The 20,940-nt window shown below is 43.2% G+C and overlaps 1 protein-coding gene across 1 annotated transcript in view; it reads right to left on the bottom strand.

The window, feature by feature from the left end:
* The window catches only part of SEPTIN7 (septin 7), a gene marked incomplete in the record, with an annotated part of 1,430,755 nt that overhangs the window by 155,159 nt on the left and 1,254,656 nt on the right, over positions 1-20,940 (bottom strand). Inside the window, 2 exon segments of the mRNA XM_044081947.1 lie at positions 13,645-13,770; positions 19,939-19,990. Of these exon segments, the coding sequence (XP_043937882.1) occupies positions 13,645-13,770; positions 19,939-19,990 (178 nt within the window).

Here is a 20,940-nt window from a genome sequence, read left to right as displayed (position 1 = left end):
TACCATAGCCGAGCTGGGGGTGGTTGGAACTAAGAAAGTGATGGTGTAGCTAAAATGTCCTGCAGGACTGCCGAAGCAAAGCCTGCTCGGGATCTGGAGTATAAAAGCAGGTTGTAGTGCTTGGTAAATGTATGCACGGAGCTCCACGTAGCAGCCTCTAGAATGTCCTTTGTAGCCACTCCTCTTAGGAAAGCTGTGGATGTGGCTATAGCTCTGGTGGAGTGTGGCCTAATATTGGCTGGCACACCTTTTCCATGAAAAGAATAGCAGAATCTGATGCAGTGTCCAATCCATTTGGAAATTGTTTGTTTGGAGATTGCTTTTCCTTGTACTCCAGCAGCATAGGCTACAAGCAGTTGGTCAGACTTTCTGGTGGCCTTAGTTCTGTCCAAGTAGTAGCATAGTTGCCTGTGTATGTCCAAAGTATGCAGCAGTGCTTCCCCCCTGTTTTGAGGATTGGGGAAGAAAGTAGGCAGGTGAATGGCTTGATTTAGAGACACCCTGGAAATTACTTTTGGCATGAATGAAGGACTGGTTCTTAGAGAGACTCTGTCCTGATGAAAAATGAGAAAAGGAGGTACTGCCATGAGTGCCTGTATCTCCGAGACTCTTCTTGCTGATGTGATTGCCAATAGGAAAACCGTTTTCCATGAGAGAAATTGCATTTCTGAAGTTGCTGCTGGTTCAAAGGGAGGAAGAGTTAATTTTTCCAAGACGAAATTGAGGTCCCATGCAGGTAGTGGCGGTTTCCTGGGAGGTTTGATATTCTTTATCCCTCTTAGGAACTGTCTTAGCAAAGGATGTGAAAACACAGGTGGATCACAATTGTATTTTGCTGAGATTGCTGAGACATGAATCTTTATGGAAGAATATGACAGACCAGTATGAAACATTTCTGCCAAGTATTCCAATATCTGAGGTATACTCAATACTGTTGTATCCTGACCCCTGTTAGCATTCCAGATGATGAATCTCTTCCACTTGGCTGAATAAGTTTTTCTGGTGGAAGGTCTGCATGCTTCCAGTAAGATCTCTTGAACTTTTTTGGATAGAGAGATATCGGAAGGAGTTATGGTAACCTCCAGGCTGTCAGATGCAATGTTTTCAGGTTTTGATGAACAGTCCTGTAATTGTGTTGTGTTAGAAGCAGAGGCCATAGGGGCAGAGGCCACGGTTTGGTCCGAGTTATGCTCAACAGCAATGGGTACCAGTGCTGCCTTGGCCAGTCTGGAGCTATCAAAATGCCTGTTGGTTGTTCTGCTTTGATCTTCAGTATCACCTTGGTCAGCAGTGGTAGAGGAGGGAATGCATAAATTGTTAGGGAATTCCAGCTGAAGGAGAGAGCATCCGTTTTCCAGGCTAGAGGATGGCGGGTCCTTGTACAGAACTTTTCCAGGTGATGATTCATGTGAGAAGCAAAGAGATTTATGTCCGGTCTTCCCCATATCCTTGTTATTTGTGAGAAAATGTGAGGATGCAGCATCCATTCGTGTGTTTCCAAGAAATTTCTGCTCAGCTTGTCCGCCAGTACATTGTCCTTGCCTGGCACAAACTGGGATTGCAGATGTATCTTCAGACTTAGGGATTTTTCCCAGAGAATCATTGTTAGTCTGCAGAGGGGATAAGAATGAGTGCCTCCCTGCTTGTTTATATACCACATAACAGTGGTGTTGTCTGTCCTTATTAGCAAATGTCCTTGTTGAAGTGATTTTTCGAAAGTCTCGATTGCATGTATCACTGCCAACATCTCTTTTTGGTTTATGTGCAGATGCCTTTCCCTTGGTGTCCATTGACCTTGAATGCATCTGCCCTCCATGTGCGCCCCCCATCCATGGTCTGAGGCGTCTGTTGTAATCATTTGACCTGCTTGAGGTTTGTTGAAAGACATGCCTTTGTTTAACTGACTTATTTGAGCCCACCACAAAAATTCTCTTTGCAGACATGGAATGAGTGGGATTACGTCCTCAAGGCTTTGGCTGTGTTGGGACCATAAGCTTTTTAAGTACCATTGCAGCTTTCTCATATGAAGTCTTGCCAAAGGTATCAGAAGAATGCAAGATGCCATGAACCCCAGGGCCTGCAGGATTTTCCTTGCAGTCAGCTGGGAGAGCTTTGCTAGGCCTTTGAAGTACTCTGGTAACTGCTGTTGTTTTTCCTCCGTGAGATAAGCCATTTGTGTTTTTGTGTCCAGTTTGGCTCCTAGGAAAATAATCTGTTGGGATGGCAGAAGTCTTGATTTCTGAATGTTGACTGTGTATCCCAAGGCCTGTAGTAATTGAATGACATAGTCCAAGTTTGCTGTCTGCTTGTATGAGGCAGTCGTCCAGGTAGGGGTATATTTGAATCCCCTGGAGTCTGCAGTGTGCCACTACTGATGCCAGGCATTTCGGGAACACTCTGGGCACAGTAGATAAGCCAAAAGGCAATGCTGAGAATTGATAATGCTCTGTCCCTGCAAGAAATCTAAGGTATCTTCTGCAGCTTTGTCTGATTGGGACATGCAGGTATGCCTCCTTGAGGTCCAGAGTGACCAGCCAAGACCCCTTGCCCAGCATGAGAAGGAGTTGCTGCAACGTCAGCATTTTGACCTTTGGCACAATGAGATAAGTATTTAGAGTAGACAAGTCCAGTATAGGCCTCCATTTGTTTTCCTTTCTTGGAACAAGGAACAGTCTTGAATAAAATCCCTGGCCATGTTCCTGTGGAAGGACCTTTTCTATTGCTTTTATATTTAACAGCTTTGAAACTTGAATGAGTGCCTCTGCCCTTTGATGAAGTGGCAGGTTTGGCATGCCTTGTCTTATTGGTAAAGTATGGAAGTGGAATCTGTAACCTTTGTCTATTAAATCCAGAATCCAGTTGTCCTTGGTTAAGATATGCCAGTTTTTTGAGAATAAGGATAATTTTATAGGTTCATAGGTTCATACTAGGCTCTCTGCCCTAGGGCATTTATAAGCCTAGCCAGAGTGTGTGTGGCTTTTACCACCCCTTAGGATGAGAATACTATACCCATTAGTTTGCTGTGCCTCTGTCCAGCAGTGACACAGAGATGATTCCCGGGTAAACCTACGATCTCCCATCCACTCGTCAAGATTTCTCTTGAACAGAGTCAGTGAGGGGCTCTGCCTCACATGGACTGGGATTCTGTTCCATAGTGTAGGGAGTCTCTGGGTGATGAATCTGTCCCTCCAGCACGTCCTATTTATATCCGTGTTGAGGTTTAAGTCTCTTGCTCTCGTGGCTCTGGTGGATTTGGATTTTTGAGGTGGAGCATGTCCATTAATTCGGGTTGGACATGGCCTTGTATGTCAGGCACAGATCACCTCTGAGCAGACGGTATGCGACTGAATAGAGCTGGAGTTTCTTCAGTCAGGCAGCATATGACATATGTTTGAGCCCCTTTATCCTTTTGGTGAGGAACTTTTGGGGTCTTTCCAACTGCTGCAGGTGTCGGGTAAGGAACATTCCGAATGGGGCGTTGTACTCAATCATTGGTCTGATAAGTGAAGAGTACAGGGGTACAATGACCTCTCCTGATCTGGATGTGAATCCCTTCATGATCAGGTGGGCAATGTAGAAGGTCTTCCTAACCACTTTGGCAATGTGAGTGTCAAAAGAGAGGTTACTGTCAACTTGGGTCCCCAGGTCCCTGATAACGTCTTCCGTGTTTAATGGATTACCACCTATGTGGTAATTAGGGGTTACCTTGTTTTTCCCAAAGGGTATGACTATACATTTTTTGGCATTTAGCTTAAGGCCATGACTCTGGCACCAGTTATCCATTTCTATGAGACCTCTCTGGAGGATGTCTGTGTCTGGAGTGTCAATTATGGTGCCCAGTTTGCAGTCATCTGCAAATTTTGTCAGCCACAATCCCCCTATGTTTGCCTGCACTTCAGAAAAATAAATGCCGAACAAGAGGGGGCCCAGGACTGAGCCCTGTGGGACACTGCTCGTGACCGGCTTAGAGTCTGACATGGCACCAGCAACTCTAACCCTGTGGGTTCTGTCCTTGAGCCAGTTTGCAACCCATCTTGTGACATATGGGTTTACATCTAAGCTGGTGAGCTTTTCTATGATGCCCGAATGGGGTATTGTGTCGAACGCTTTTGCTAGGTCAAGGTAGGCTGTGTGAACTGCCTTACCCTCATCAATTGCCTTAGTGACTGTTTCGAAAAAGTCGACCAAGTTCAAGAGGCAGGATCTGCCCTTGACAAAGCCAAACTGGGTAGGATCCAGTGTCTGTAGGTCCCCAATGTCTTTATTTATGAGTTCCATTATGATCCTCTCCATAGCCTTGTCAAGCTTATGGGGCGGTAATTTCCAGGGTCCGTAGGTGCACCGCCTTTGTGGAGTGGGACCACAGTTGCCGTACGCCATTCTTTGGGTACGTATCCTGTAGTAAGGCTAAGATTACACAGCAGCCTTATGTGTGGGTTTAGTTCCTCATTGAGTTCGTGTAGCACACAGCCGGGGACACCGTCCCGTCCCATTGATGTTGTGTTTTTTGCTTTAGAGAGAGCAGCTCTCACCTGGTCATCTGAGATGTTTGGGAGGCTAGACTCTGGTGGGATAGATATTTCTCCTTTTGGGGGGGAGGGAGAAATTTGCACTGAACCTGTCTGCCAGTATGTTGGCAATGTCTGTGGGGTCAGTGATTTTTGTATCATTTTGGACTAATTCTGAGCATATCTGGGAGTTTCCACCCAGGTTTCTAACATAGCTAAAGAAGGCCTTATGATTGTCTTTTGTGTCATTAGCGATTTTTCTCTCAAAGTTGGCCTTGGATGATTTTATGAGTGATCGTAGTTTTTGCTAGTAGTGATCAGAGATGCCTTCCCTTTTAGGGATTTTGCTCTGTCATGTAGTAGCTTTCTCCTCTTGTTGTAGAGTTTGTTTATGGCTGGGGTCCACCAGACTGGGCCTGCCTTTGGTGGAAAGGGTCTTGATTTTATTAGGGATTGCTTGATCCATACATTCCTGGAGGTGCTCGTAGAAGGCATTTGTAAGGGTTTCAGCAGCGTGGGTTGTGGTTTCCACTGGCTCGGGGCCTTGAAGGATACCACTCCAGTCTTAAGAAGTGTGAAGTTTGCTTTTGAGAAGTTCTTCACTGTGGTCTTTTGCTGGGGTTGGGGCGGGATGTGGATCTCCAGTGAGATTAATTTATGGTCTGATCTCACCAATGAGGGATATACTTCGGTGTGGAGCATTTTGTCCCCATGTTTGTGATGATCAGGTCTAGTATATTTTCTCCTCTTGTGGGAATGGTGACTAGTTGTTCCATAGCATTTGAGTTTATGAACTCCAGGAACCTTTGGGCTAGGGTGTTGGGGCTTGAGTAATGTTCCCAGTCTATGTTTGGGTAGTTGAAGTCACCCAATATGATGGTGTTTGGAGAGACATTCATACTCTCCAGTGTCTTCAGGAAGGCTGTGTGGGTTTCCTGAGTTTGAGAGGGTGGTCTGTAGCATGCTACAAACTGTAGGGCAGTTTTACCTATGGTTAATTGCACCTGGATGGTCTCCGATGTTTCGTGTGTTGCCACTAACCTGGAGGTGTGGGTATCCTTTATGAATATGGATACTCCCCCTCCTTTTGTGGTTCGGTCCGGATTTTGGGGCCGGAACGCATGATATGAGGAATTTTCCGCCCAAAGGTGTTTCTCTTTGAGCCTTTGTAGACGGTATGAAAGTCAAGTCATTGTGGTTGTCCTTGTGGTGCAGCTGGACTGCCTGCGCCACTTCTTTGATTTGATGGTTGCCATTGGCGGCCCCTGTAGGAGCCTCGGTATGGCCCTCTACCTCGGGCACGCCTGCTTTTTCCCCTTTGAAACTTGTCAGTGTCTGGAAAGGACCAATTCTTTGAAGGCCAATTCCTGCTGAATCTGGGTGGCTGAACCTGGAGGAAATCTTTGACTGTCTGTACTGATTTAGCTTTTTCCTCAATGGACTTCAACACATCTTGTGCATTAGCACCAAAAAGCTTCTGTTTTTCCAGAGGTGCATCAAGTAACTTTACTTTAACACGGTCTGGCAGTGGCTGTTCTTTTAACCAAGCATGTCTACGTACAACAGCCCCAGTCATAGCTGCCCTACATGAAGCCTCCAATGCATCATAACCACACTGAAGAAAATGATTGCTAACCTGCTGAGTGTTATGTACTAGATCCTGCAATGCCTTTCTATCAATAGGCTCAGGAGAGGCTAGCTTTTTCTGTAAATCATCCAGTAAAAAATCCTGGTACTGAAACATATGAAAAAGGCAGTTAAGTGACCTCATGGCCAGGGTGGTAGAGGTATAAAATTTTTTACCCCATCTCTCCAGGGACCTAGCTTCCCTATCCGCTGGCAGTGGATTCTTGGCTGTGGAAGTAGCCACTCCCTTGGGGCCCTGTGAAATAGTTTCTAGATCCACAGAATGGGCCTTAAAGAGATGTTTGTGGGTGTCAGGGACCCTATATCTGTCTGGCTTGACAGGAGCAGGAGGGAGAGAATCAGGGTTAGCACTGGAGTCGGAGAAAACATCATCCAGGGCATCCATAACTGGAGGGATAGCTAAAGGTCTGTGCTGGGGTAGCTTGAGGAAGGTACGTAGCCTTTTCCTGGAATCAGAGAATTCCTGACCCTGCCATTTAAAATGCTCCCTCAGAGTGTAGGACTTCACCGAATGAAAAATCCTCTGGAGGAGAGGCAGAGGGAATTGATTCCTAGGCATCAGAGTCCTCATAGGCCTGGAAGGATTCTTCTTTGGTATCTGAATGGTCAGAATCCCCAGAGGCTTCATCTGAAGAGAGGTTGTCGGCCTGCTCAGTTCTGGGCCTTTTCTCTGCAGGCGGCTGAGAACCTCTGTCTGGATGAGGCTGAGACCCCCTGATAAGAGAAATAAGATCTGCAGCAAGAGACATGATCTGTTTATCAGAAGGGGCCTGGGCAGTAGGTTTAGGATGGGCCTTGGCCTGGCTGGCAGCCTTAGCACATGCAAAGGCCTTGATGGACATGGATACAGGAGGCCTAGCTGCCCCACGTGCGGGAGTAACCTTGTCCACAGGAATGGTGTCGGGTAGATCCAGAACTTCGGTTTCTGGAGGAAAATCAACAACCAGCACCGGTGTAGACTCCGAGACCGGGGCGATGTTAACGCTGTGTCGTCGGCCTGGAGCGGTTGAATTACCGCTTCCGAAGGGACCGAAGCACTCGCGGAGGGTTTAGGAGGAGTATCGGTGGAGGACGCGGGCTGAGGATGTTGGTCCCGGTCCTTTCGTTTTTTGGTAGATTGAGTTGTCGGTTGTTCCGACGGCATGATATAAGCGAAAGATTCGCCGAAAAAGTCTTCGGCAAATTCTGCCCTGCGCCTGAGAGTGCGCTTATTAAAGCAAGCACAGGCAGCACAGGCCGAGACGTCGTGGTCTGGGCCCAGGCAAGGGAGGCAATAAGAATGGAAGTCCTTATGAGGTATTTGTTTACCACAAGACAAACAATTATTAACTTTCTCAATTTGTTCTGACATCGGCTGAGGCAAGAAAAAATGTTCCCCAATGGGGTACTTAGCTTTTAGATGACTTCGGTACTGAAAACACAGGAGCTGACCGACCGGCACTTATGAACTGCTTCTGCTTCGGGCACCGCGCGGCAAGAAAGACTGAAGAAGATGGCGTCGGCCGATGCCTTTATACTCCAGCCGTTCTGACGTCGGAGAGGAGGCGACACCAGCCGACGCCGGACCCAGACTTTGGAATCCGGCCGACCGAGGGCTGCCTGAGGCAGGACAACCCATATGTTATGACTGCAGTTGCATTCTTGAAGGACATCAGCTAGTACTACAAAAGCCTGTTAAGAGTGCTAGCCAATTATGCTGATTACGCTAACTGAAGTGCAAGAAGTAAAAGAACAAGCACATTCTAAGGGGAAAATTTAACAGCAGACTTTCTGGCACTGGTAATAGTTTACCTCAGCTGTGCAAACACGGGCTTTTAAACCAGAATGTTAAAAGGGATGGAAAAATGCCCAAACAGCCAATATACTACAATTTCTCGACCAAAACAAACTCCTCTTATGCTAGATAGGCTACCTCTCCCACTGATAAGCTAGAAGGCTTCCAACACAGAAAGGTCTGGGGCACTCAGAAACTTACAAAACAGTCCTGGATACAGCAAGTCTGTATCTGGACTAGACTAGTAGTGTAAGAAATACTTTGAAATGACTGAACTTTGTGAATAGACGACTGTAGACAGCAGAAAAAGTTCAGAGTAAGAAATACTTTGGAATGAATGCACTTTGCAAATAAACTGTACACAGCATAGAAACTCTTCAAAATGGCTGTACTTTTGTGAAATAACTCTGTACAGTGTAAGAAACACTTTGAAATGGCGCTCTGTGAATAAATATACACAGCACAAGAAACTTTGCGAAATGGATGTACTTTGACTGCACTTTGCAATATAACTGTACTTTCACACAGCAAACTCTTTGCAAGAATGGTTGTGGCAGCATAATCACTGCTTGGTGAGAACATTCCTTTATACTTCAGGGCAAGAGTGGTTTAAAGTGCTATTTAACTATCTAGATTGCTTTGCCTTTCTCCTCTTATTTCTTGAACACTAGGATGGAGGCCCAAAATGCAAATTTTTGACAAGGGGGTGTTCCTCTTACATTCTCAGCCATTCATACTACCTATAAGGCTGTTTCCCTAGTGAAGGTGTCAACAGTATCATGTAAAACAGCTCCATGCAGGGGCTCTGTAAAAAGCAAGCTTATTTATCGACCTCAGAGCTAAAAAAAAAAAAAAAAAAAAAAACTTCAAAGGGTAGCTAATAACACAAAGAAAAGCAACAGCAAAAAAATCACATCCTAATTTACAGATACAAACATCAATTAAAGTCCAACAAAGAAAAGGGGGCTAGGGTCTTAAATTTAAAAATACATGTAACTTTCAATTTACTTGAGTAAAGCACATATGCATTTCTCAGTAAGTTTACATATAATCTGTTCTTATCAATTTGGAGGAACCATTAGAACTTGAGTAAGGAAATGGGCTCATTTAATGGACTGCACTAAAAGAAACTGGGATACTATGGTACACAATTAAGATGCTTCCAATGTTTATTTATATCTTCTTTATTTTTTGTGATGAGTCATGGTTTTGTCTTAGGTTTGAAGATTTTTTTAAGCTAGAAGTGATAGTAGGTCAACAAAGCTTACTTTTTGCAGAGTTTCTGCTAAGATCTATGGTGTTTTGTCTTGCTATTCTGTTTTGGTTTTGTTGCTGCCACCACTATCATAGCAGCATTTTATCATATGCCTGTCAACACTTAAGGCCCATCTGTAGTAGTTACAAGATACTGTTTAAGAACTCCTCAACCTGTTTAATGTTCCTTTGGTACTGCAGCATGTACATCTAGCAGTTTCCTGCTCTAATTAATTGTGTGGCAGAGGCATAGGTTAGTTGAGGAAACAAAGCACAAATTTCATGTACAAAGCATCTCAGACTGCACAGGAAAATACAACAAAGTGAAATTAAAACCTGGAGATAAACTACATAGCAGATATGCTGAGTACACCTTTACCACATTCGCATAAAGAACTTCTGAGTGACAAACTGAAGATATTTTGGATAATTCCACAGTTTCCAAAACCAGAAAAGTAAAACCATTTCAGAGACGTACTGAACATGACTCAGAAATACAACTATTAAAATATGCAACAATGAAAGGATATTCTGAGCAAAAGTCAACAGTAAGGAAAGTCTTTAAGGCTAGCTTTTCTTCAAGGAAGAAATAAGTGATATCCAAAGGCTAACTTTTCAAAGAATATCAAATAATTATACACAATTAAATGGGAAACAAATGTTTTAGAGTATACAGGGTCACATCTGGAAACAGTAGAGAGGAAGAAGATAATTTTGTCAGGAATGCCAACTTATATTATAAATACAGAGTTGTGCCACCCCATCTTGCAATGCATATTCCAACAATCCACAGGAAGGGACAATAGCGTACCCAGTACCAGATTTGCTATGGAGTTAAGAAGGCACTGATTTGTTCCAGATCATAGAAAACATGCATCTTATCGGTGCAGATTATACTATTCACAAACAATACAACTGACAGACTCTTAAGTGTGGTTAATGTACCAAGTCTAAATTCTTTACTCTCACAAATGACAATGATCCATGACTTACAAAAGTCAGAAATTTAAAACGTGTGCAGATGGAAATTTAGTCACAAAATATCCAGTCCAACCAATATGCAGTCCAGCTGACAAGTAGAGATAACTATCTAAACAATGAACTATGCTATTAGAAAGAGCTGCCACAGAAGCCATGAGGCATGCCATCTTGCAATTTTGGAACGTAGGAATACTCCACTGCACCAAAAGACTCTCACACTAGCTCAGCTCTTACGTAGAAAGTTTAAAAAGCAGAATTATTTACTTCAATTGAAATTCTAACGCCTGAGAACTGACTTTGGGTAAAGAAAATGCTGGAAAGAAATATGCAAAGACAAAACTATTACTACTATAACAAACAATATATAGGACTACCATATTTACAAACTTAAGAAGAATCCAAAAGTTAGATCTGCAGCATAAAGTTACACTTGTTTGGAAAGCATCTAAGTCTGGATCCTATGTAGTTCATGTGGAGGACAGCTGTAGAGAAGGAATTACAAACATTTGTTGTTGTTGTGTCTTTCGGCTTTTCCCGGTTAGGGGTCGTCACAGCGGAACTCCGGTCCGCTAATGATTGGCAGACAGATTTTTACGTGCTGTGTTGCCAGCCCTGACGCACAACCTTCACCGAAGGTACGCCCATTCACGCATGTCTCCACGCAGAAGACGCTCTAGCTGAGAATCGAACCAGACAGCGTCTTACTGTGAGGCGACAACGCTACCGCAGCACCACCACCGCAGTATTGAATTACAAACACTTGTACAAGACAAAAATGTCAAATTCAAAACTAAACATTTAGGAAGAATAGTAGCTAAAGCTGCCACAACCAGTTTTATTTCAAGAGGAGAGAGACAAACCGTTACAGTCGAAAGTTGCAGAAAGAGACTCCTGAAGTCATCTTTCCAAATGCAATTGCACTGCATCATAAACATGGGATATATACATGTTTAAATGTTAACAAGCTAGCTACAGAAATTAGGACATCATGTGGTAGAAAGCTGTTCCAGAGAATTCAGTTTGCAACACAGATTTCATGCACGTCAAGACTACATCTGCTGCTATATCTGTAGTTCATTAAGAAACCAAACATGACAGTAAATGCCTCCTTGCTACACCTGTCCAGAATTGGACACTGCCTTTAGATAGAATATTAGTTTAGATCCTCTAGACACTTCTAAAAATGTGGCAGCAGAATTAACCACTGGATTTTTGCACAAACAGTTAGCATTTGCCTTTAATCCAGCAAAAGAGTTTCCTGGTTACAGGTGGTTGACAAACCAGGCTCTAGCTTGCTGCTCTTGACATTCTCAAAGGCCTGTATAACAAAAAGGGATAGCAGTAGGCTTGGGCCCCTTTTGCCTCTAAAATTTCCATTAGCATCTGAGAGAGTTGGACAACTCCCATAAGTACCTATTTAAAACATTCAGGCATTAAATGTAATTTTTGCCAATTTCATTTGCTTTGGAGGGGGAGGGGGAATACAGATACTAATTTTTGGTATCACAGATTACCAGTGAGTGGATTTGTGTGATATAAGGAAGATCTTCAGCCACATCCAAGTTGGATGAGCACTAGGAATGCTTCCCTTTTGCTCCTCTCTTAAATACAGGAGCTGTTCCAGATGGAGAGGTGTGGTTCTGGTAGAAGTGGGGACATGTGCTCCCTTGTCAGGCAGCCACATATTTCTCAATGACCTGTTTACAATCAAAACTTGATGGGTAGAGGTCTGTAGTGGCAGGACTGATGATACAGGCATCAGGCCTACAACGTTATCTTGGGTGGCTCAAACAGTTTAGACCTTCTGCCAAAAAGGAGAAGATAGTTTCTTTCCCAAAAACTGTAGGTGACACAAGAAACACCTGTAATATCAGAATCAGGGGGAACAGGCTTCTCACTATGCAAGGGCCTCACTGGCCAACTGTGAGGATTTGGAAACTGGCATTCAGCTGTGATATATAACTAAAATATCTGGGGGCCTGGGGAGAATGAGATGTCAGTATTCTTCTGTTGGTCTCTCAAACAGAAGCTGCCAGATGTGGGTAAATCTGTAGGAGACATTTAGACCAAAGACAAACAAGCTTTTATGGATCTAACTCCTTCAGGCTCCAGCTTAACTGTCAGGGACACAAAGGCCTTTATACTCTCTTCCTCGAGAATATTTCACAATTTCTCATCTATTTTTTGGCATTTAGAATTTTTTTTGTTGCATGCATCTAAGACGCACCTCTCCTTCAGAATCAGGGTCAGTGACCCCATATAAAAAACCTGAGCTTTCTGTCCTTTAAAAAAAGATCTAAGGGTACATACTACAAAGGCATAATGCAAAAAAGATAAGAAAGATGATAATCCTTTTGTGGAATCTGCTAGTCACAGGCATATTTTTGGTGATATTTCCCAGGAATGACATCAGCCTTGGCAAGAACTTTAAGTGATCACATTATATCATGATGCAATACAAAAACAGTAAAAGCATGAAGACAAAAAATTCCAAAATGTGGTATTTATCGCACTTCTGGTCGTCACCTAGGATGTTACTGATGAACAGGTTTCTGAATAGTCTATGTGGCGAAAGAGAAGGGAGCCACTCTCATTTATATCATGAATCACACAAACCCCAGAAATGGGAAAGGCAACCCAGAGAAGGATATCCAAAAGTTCTGGAAGTCAGGCTGGACAGCAAGACATCCACATGTGAAAAAAATCACATATACAATGAATCATACTACAGCAGTGATTCCTACAATTAATATTTTCATATTCATGACCTTACTGGTTGATGAGGTCCCAGTGCACTTAACCATTTATCAACCATTTATCAAAGCTTAACCTAGATAAACTAAATATCAAGACAAACATTTCACCATTAATATGTACTACAGTTTATTTTTCTTTTGTTTTGTCCTGGCTGCCTTTCTGACTATCAAGACTCCCTCCTGGCACTCTCAATGAAGCCATTTCTACCCCAAGGCCTAGGGCACCATATTCTCTATTTTGGTAGCTACTTGGGGTGACATGGCAAGTTACCAGTAGACTGGAGATTTTCTTAGCCCTTATATTGTCCGCATATTCCGTCGGGCTGGGCAGACTACGAAGTAGAGGGCGTTCTCCACCTTGGGCCCTCAGGGTGACATTTACTCTCATTCTCCTCACTCCACAGCTTCAGCATCTATAATAGCTCAATGAAGGACTGTACCTCACTCCCTCTCCCCTCCAGGATAGGCATGCCCAGCTTCCCTACTTTACAATCAAGCATTTGAGATGCTAATGAACTCTGGGTTCCAAAGACTACCAAGAAGTCTGGACAATTAAAAAGTACTTGCTCCAAAAAGATATTATGCATTTTAGACAAGTTTTCCAATTTTACAGGTGGCACTGATGAAATTTAAAACTGCTTAAAATAAAAGCTATTCTGACCCGCGACAGCAATATATATTAACAGTCACATGTAGTAAAAGAAGAAAATGGTGCATCACTTACTTCGTGAGCTGTCCTTTGGTCTTTGTAGCATCCACTCCGTTGCAGGTCACAGCCGCTAGTTTTTTGCTTCTGTAGTTCTCATAATGCACATTATTTGTGACATCCTTTAAGTCCTGCATGTGTGTCCTGAAAGATTAACGTGGTTGGGACACATCAGTTGCCAGATTCAAACATACCACCTTAACACCTTTTTAATACTCTGTCATGAAGGACAACATGGAAAGGTGGGCATTTTCATTTATCTGCTTTAGCAGCAACCTCCCACAGTGCTGTTAAATTACTTCATTATGCATGGACGAGTCCAACAAAAAGCAGCAAGAACCTTCTAAATCACAGTTAATGGTTTTCACCCCCCCCCCCCAAAGTTTTAGTTTCACTAAAAACTAAAGCTGAAACCTCTGAATAAAAAGTGAGACAAAATGTTCCAAGTTCATAGTATACAATACTCCTTATGCAGTCTGAAATATTTAATTTTCACTTTCTTCCCACATACCATCAGGTTACACTGCTGTACCTGCAGTTCTAACAAAGTCTCAGTCAGTTATAATTGTACATTCAAACAGTAAAGAATGATCAAAATAGAACATTTTCTAGTAAAAATAAAAGCATTTTGATAAATGCCTCAAATTAAAGAACTTGGTATGATCTGCAGGTCTGCTTCCCTACCTTCAATGGCCAATAAAATCTGCATGCAGCATTGGCCCACAAAGCTACTTAACTATTTACACTTCCTTGTTCATAGGTTCATAGGTTCATACTAGGCTATCTGCCCAAGGGCATTTATAAGCCTAGCCCATAGTTATGTGGCTTTCGCCACCCCTTTAGTTTGAATAAAAACTATGCCTATCATTTTTCTGTGCCTCTGTCAAGCAGTGACACTGAAGTAATCCCTGGGGTATATCTGTGATCTCCCATCCATTGGTCAAGATTCCTCTTGAACAAGGCCAGCGAGGTGCTCTGCCTCACATGTACCGGGATTTTGTTCCACAGCATAGGGAGTCTCTGGGTGATGAATCTGTCCCTCCAGCACGTTCTATTTATAACCGTGTCAAGGTTTAAGTCTCTCGCCCTTGTGGTTCTGAGGGATCTAGATTTTGTGAGGTGAAGCATATTCATCAAATCTGGGTTTGACATGGCCTTATATGTCAGGCACAGGTCACCTCTGAGCAAGCGGTATGAGACTGAATAGAGCTGGAGTTCTTTCAGTCGGGCAGCATAAGACATATTTTTGAGACCCTTTATCCTTTTGGTGAGGAACTTTTGGGGCCTTTCAAGCTGCATCAGGTGTCTGGTCAGATACATTCGAACGGGCATTGTACTCAATCATAGGTCTAATGAGTGACGAGTACAGGGGACGATGACCTCCCTTGATCTAGATGTGAATCCCTTCATGATCAGGTGGGCGATATAGAAGGTTTTCCTAACTACTTTAGCAACATGAGTGTCAAGCGAAGGCTACTGTCAACTTGGGTCCCCAGATCCCTGATGACTTTTTCTGTGCTCAGTGGATTGCCACCTATATGGTAGCTAGGGGTAACCTTGTTTTTCCCGAAGGGTATGTCTATGTATTTTTTGGCGTTTAACTTCAGGCCATGGCTCTGGCACCAGTTATCCGTTTCTGTGAGGCCCTTCTGGAGGATATCTGTGTCAGATGTGTTTTCGACTATGGCGCCCAGTTTGCAGTCATCTGCAAACTTTGTCAGCCATAACCCTCCTGTGTTTGCTTGTACTTCAGAAAAGTAGATGCCGAACAAGAGTGGACCCAGGACTGAGCCCTGTGGGACACCACTTGTGACAGGCTTTGAGTCTGACATGGCTCCAGCAATTCTGACCCTGTGGGTTCTGTCAATTAGCCAGTTTGCAACCCATCTTGTGATGTATGGGTTTACATTCAAGCTGATGAGTTTTTCGATGATACCTGAGTGGGGTATTGTGTGAAGGCCTTTGCCAGGTCGAGGTAGGCTGTATGGACTGCCTTTCCCTCATCAATGGCCTTGGTGACTGTCTCGAAAAAGTCAACCAAGTTTAAGAGGCAGGATCTGCCTTTGACAAAGCCAAACTGGGTTGGATCCAAAGTCTGCAAGTTCCCTGTGTCTTTATTTATGAGTTCCATTATGATCCTCTCCATGGCTTTGCAGATAAGGCTTGTCAAGCTAATGGGCGGTAATTTCCAGGGTCTGTGGAGGCACCGCCCTTATGAAGTGGGACCACAGTCGCCGTGCGCCACTCCTTGGGTACGTATCCTGAGGTGAGGCTAAGATTAAACAGCTGTCCTAACTGTGGGTTTAATTCCTCGTTGAGTTCATGAAGCACACAGCCGGGGACACCATCCGTCCCATGGATGCTGTGTTTTTGCCTTAGTGAGGGCAGTTCTCACCTGGGCGTTGGAGATGTTTGGGGTCTACAATCCTCTGGAATAGATATCTCTCCTTTTGGGGAACAAGTTTGCACTGAACCTGTCAGCCAGTATGTTAGCAATGTGTGTAGGTTCAGTAATTTTCACATCATTTTGAACTAATTCTGAGCATATCTGGGAGTTTCCTCCTAGGTTTCTAACATAGCTAAAGAAGGCCTTATGATTGTCTTTAGAGTCCTTGGCGATTTTTCTCTCAAAATTTGCCTTGGATGATTTTATGAGAGCTCTTAGTTTTTACTTATAATGATCAAAGGTGTCTTACCTTTCAAGGATTTTGCTCTATCTTGTAGTAGCTTCCTCCTTTTGTTGTAGAGCTTGTTTATGGCTGGGGTCCACCAGACTGGATGCTTGCCTTTGGTACAGAGAGTCTTAGTTTTGTTTGGGATTGCCTGATCCATGCAGTCCTGTAGGTGCTGGTAGAAGGCATTTGTAAGTGATTCAGCGGTTTGAGTAATGTTTACCACTGGCTCAGGGGCCTTAAAGGAGACCACACTAGTTTTTAGAAGTGTAAAATCGGCTTTTGAGAAGTTTTTCACTGTGGTCTTTTTTGTTTCAGGTGGGGGCGGGATGAGGTCCTCCAGCGAGATTAGTTTATGATCTGATCTCACCAGTGAGGGGTATACTTCCAGTGTTGAACATTTTGATCCCATGTTCGTGATGATGAGATCAAGTATGTTTTCTCCTCTTGTGGGGATGGTGACTAGTTGTTCCATAGCATTTGAGTTTATGAACTCCAGGAATCTTTGGGTTAGAGTGTTCGGGCTTGAGTAGTGTTCCCAGTCTATATTAGGGTAGTTGAAGTCACCTAGTATGATGGTGTTTGGAGATACATTTATCCCCTCCAATATTTTCAGGAAGGCCATGTGAGGTTCCTGAGTTTGAGAGGGTGGCCTGTAACATGCTACAAATTGCAGAGCAGTCTTGCCTATGGTTAATTGCACCTGGATGGTCTCCGATGCATCGTGCGTTGCCACCAACCTTGAGGTTTGGGTGTCCTTTATGAATATGGACACCCCCCCTCCTTTCTTGGTGTTGTCCGGATTTTGGGGCCGGAATGCATGATATGAGGTGAAACCTGTTAGTGCTGGGGTGCTCTCAGGAGCCTGGAACCAGGTTTCTGTCACAGCACAGACATCGATGTTCTCCATATTGAGAAGGGCCTCGAGTGTGTGCATCTTGAGATTGAGACTTCTGGCATTGAGCAGCATTACCCTTAGTTTTTTTCCTTTTTGGTGTTCTAGGGTGGTAGGTTTAGAATTTGAGCCTTGCCTAAAAAAGGCACTATGGGGGTGGCAAGAGCCTTTGCTAATATCCGGAAGCCCAGGGGTGACAGGTGCAAGCCGTCCCTTGCGAAGCAGCGTGGCTTGTCCAGCATGTCATCCCAGGCAGACAGACATTGGATCCCCTTTGAATGACACCAGAATTTAAGCCAATTATTAAAGCTGATCATCTTATCACTGTACTGTGGCATCATTCTAGGTGAAGGAATGATACTGCTCAAGGTCAGGGTCATACCTTCCTGGGCTACATAATCAGAGAGCTCCTCGATGTCCCTTTTCATGTAGTCCAAGGAGGTACGTCTCAGGTCGTTGACACCAGCGTGGACAATGACTGAGTCGTACTTGTACCTGCTGTTGAGAGACCTGAGTGCTTGCGTTATGTGGCGGATTCTAGCGCCCGACAGGCAGCTTACTGTGACCTTCTCCTTACTCAGTCTGGTGAGCGGGACGTCAGTGTGTCTGACTATGGAATCACCAATGACAAGTGTGTCTGGCATTTTGTTTGGCCTTAAGGGCTGTGACTGTTTGACACTCTGACTGTGTGGTCTATGTGTTGCATGTGTTGGGTCGTGAGGTGGTAGTTGTTTGGGTGTCTGCTTTGGTGGCCTCTGCTGTTTTGGTAAATTTTTGATCAGAGCCTCCGAGTATGTCTTTGTGTGAGTATGTGTATGATTTGAAGTTGTGATGGTACCATGTGTGACTGGGTATGTATTGTGTGTGGTTACCTTCTCCTCCTGTCTGGTCTTGCCAGTCCTATGTTGAGAGAGCTCAGTCTCCAGTTTGGCCGTATAGTTGCATCTCTCGCATGTATTTGTGTTTTGTGGGAGAAGGAGAGGATTGTCTGTGTACATGAGGCAATTGTAACATTACCTCAATATTCCCAGGTTCACCAGTTGAGCTGGAGAGGACACTAGCAACTGATCCCTCGACATACTAGAAGTAGTAGATAAAGAGACTTTCAAAGGACTCCGGGGGAAGTGGGTTTTAGGCTGGTGGGGTACTATCTATAATAAGAGTGCTTTATCAAGGTGCAAGTACTGTAGGAGTAAGTGCTAGGCTTTACAGATAGAGAATAGTCTACTTGGGAATCAAGTAGAGATGAACTTTTCAGTTACAGGATATGCTGGTTAGATCAGCAGTACAGTTTAGCGTGTTTTATAGCAGGGGGCTGAAGGGAGCTAGGAATTGGCCCAAAACGACCAATGGACTACTAGTTTCTGGCTGAAACTTCACCAAATCGGACAAAAAGGCCGCTCAGTGCTTCCCACTCCCACTGGTAAGCAAAGAAACTTCCCTCCTTCCTAATAAGGCAATGGATCAGTAACAGGAACTAAAAACAAAGCACAGGGATCAGCAACTCTGAAACTGGACTACTCTAGTTCAGTAAGGCGGGAAAACAAGAGATTTTTTGTTTTATTACAGAGATAAGGAAAAAAACAGACAGTAAATGCTATAAATGCTGTAAATCGGCTAGCGCACTTTAGTGTGTAGCCTACAGAAACAATTTGCAACAATTAGTAACTTAAAGTGCAATAAACAGTGTAAAATGCAGAAATCACTTAAAGTAGCAGTAAAACAGGTGAAATGCAGTCGCTAGCTTAATAACAGTGGGAAAGCCACAAAAAATACTTATATCTGGTAGAAAGTCACTCTTTTAGCTCTCTGCTGCTTGGATCACTCTGCAGGCCACCACGAGGATCTGTGCTGAGTTGGTACAAGCTGGAAAACGTGTGTTTAGCGTGTTTTATAGCAGGGGGCTGAAAGGAGCTAGGAATTGGCCCAAAACGACCAATAGACTACTAGTTTCTGGCTGAAACTTCACCAATTCAGACAAAAAGGCTGCTCAGTGCTTCCCACTCCCACTGGTAAGCAAAGAAACTTCCCTCCTTCCTAATAAGGCAATGGATCAGTAACAGGAACTAAAAACAAAGCCCAGGGATCAGCAACTCTGAAACTGGACTACTCTAGTTCAGTAAGGTGGGAAAACAAGAGATTTTTTTTTTTTTTTTTTTTTTTTTTACAGAGACAAGGAAAAAACACAGTCAGTAAATGCTATAAATGCTTTTAAGCGGCTAGCACACTTGAGTGTGTTAGCCTACAGGTAAAATTAAGCAACAAATAACTTTTTAAGAGTGCAAAACAGTTAATCAACACAAAAACAGTTTAAATAGAATGCAGAGCTGTATAAACAGGCTAAGATGCAGTCGCTAAGCAGTAAATATTCAAAAAGCCAGAAAAAAATACTTAAATCAGTTATAGCAAATACAGTTATAACAAATGCTCTGAAATATACTGTATATTTCCAATATGTTTGAGAAGGACAGTCAGAACACAAGAAGGTTCAGGCGAAAAAGAAAAAAAAAAAGTTTGGGGTAAATAAGAGTGATGACCACAACCCAAGCACAAGATCATGTATATAAAAGTAATAAACTGGCAAGTCAATGACTAAGTTAACAGCAGATGCAAATGATAGCAATATTGTCAATAGTGAACATGCAAAAGTGTTTGCAGTAGTTATACAGTGCCCCATCACCAGAACTACTAAGCTACATATAACTTAGCCAACAAACTCACAATCCTTGTTGCCAAATATGTTACCTGATTAGCATGTTTCGTAAGATAGTGAAGTCACAGTGTTCGGCATTTTCCACTGAAAGGAAAGAGAAAAGTATATCAGAATGGAAGACCATCCCACAACATCATCCACCAGATAGCTGTTAACACCCTTACTTATTGTAGTTGATTAGGATTTTTCAGATGAACAAACCCTACCACCAATCACGGAGGCTCGGGAAGAAATGCTTCATAAAGATTAACAAGATTTTAAAAAACATGCACAAGCAGATACTGACAGCAAACAAAGAACGTGAAAGGGTGATCTGGAACACACAAAACTGCTAGGTTCACATAACTCCTTCAGTTACAACTTTTACAACAATGTACACCCCCCCCCCCCCGGGTATGTGCAAAACTAATTATAAACTTGCCTCCAAAATATATTTGATGAGTATGCACCGCATATGTACAAGCTTGTTACTACAGCAGCACAAAATTATTATATATGTGAACTACTACAGTACCAGAAAAGCAGTTAAAGCTTTGTATATTTTTCCAGCCTTTTATTTGAATTGATATATTCCCTCAATTTTTAATTTATTTTAAAAGCATCTGAGTGTATTTGATTTAATTTTTCATCTAAATTGCTGGAAGCCATGTCCTGTACCAAAGCTGAAATTTCAGTGGCCTTTTGCTGAACAGTATGGATTCTTCCCGGGCAGAGTTTTCACTTTTCCTTTTCTTGCTGACTTTTTCTCAAGTCCTCCAAACTTCTTTCCTGGCATCCAGGCAGTGCAATTACTAGACAGGGACCAAATTTTACTGAAACTGACATTAAATTGGGGAGCTCAAGTGTACAGCCATCTTAGAAGTCTGATGAGAAGTAAAGTTAATGACAAGAAAGAATATGCATAATACCCTATTTAGATGGAGCTCCACATGTATAAAGAATGACCCCTACTGGTTGACTGCACAAATGTCGGTAGGCAGCTTTCACAAACTCTTTAGGGGGGTGTTTACATCCCTCCTCTTTTTTTGATTAGG

Source organism: Protopterus annectens, chromosome 8.part1 (genome assembly GCF_019279795.1).
Source record: "Protopterus annectens isolate FY-2018-M chromosome 8.part1, PAN1.0, whole genome shotgun sequence".
In the NCBI taxonomy this organism is placed as follows: Eukaryota; Metazoa; Chordata; order Ceratodontiformes; family Protopteridae; genus Protopterus; species Protopterus annectens.
The sequence above is the reverse complement of the archived record's forward strand: the minus strand, read 5'-3'. Positions and strand labels throughout refer to the sequence as shown.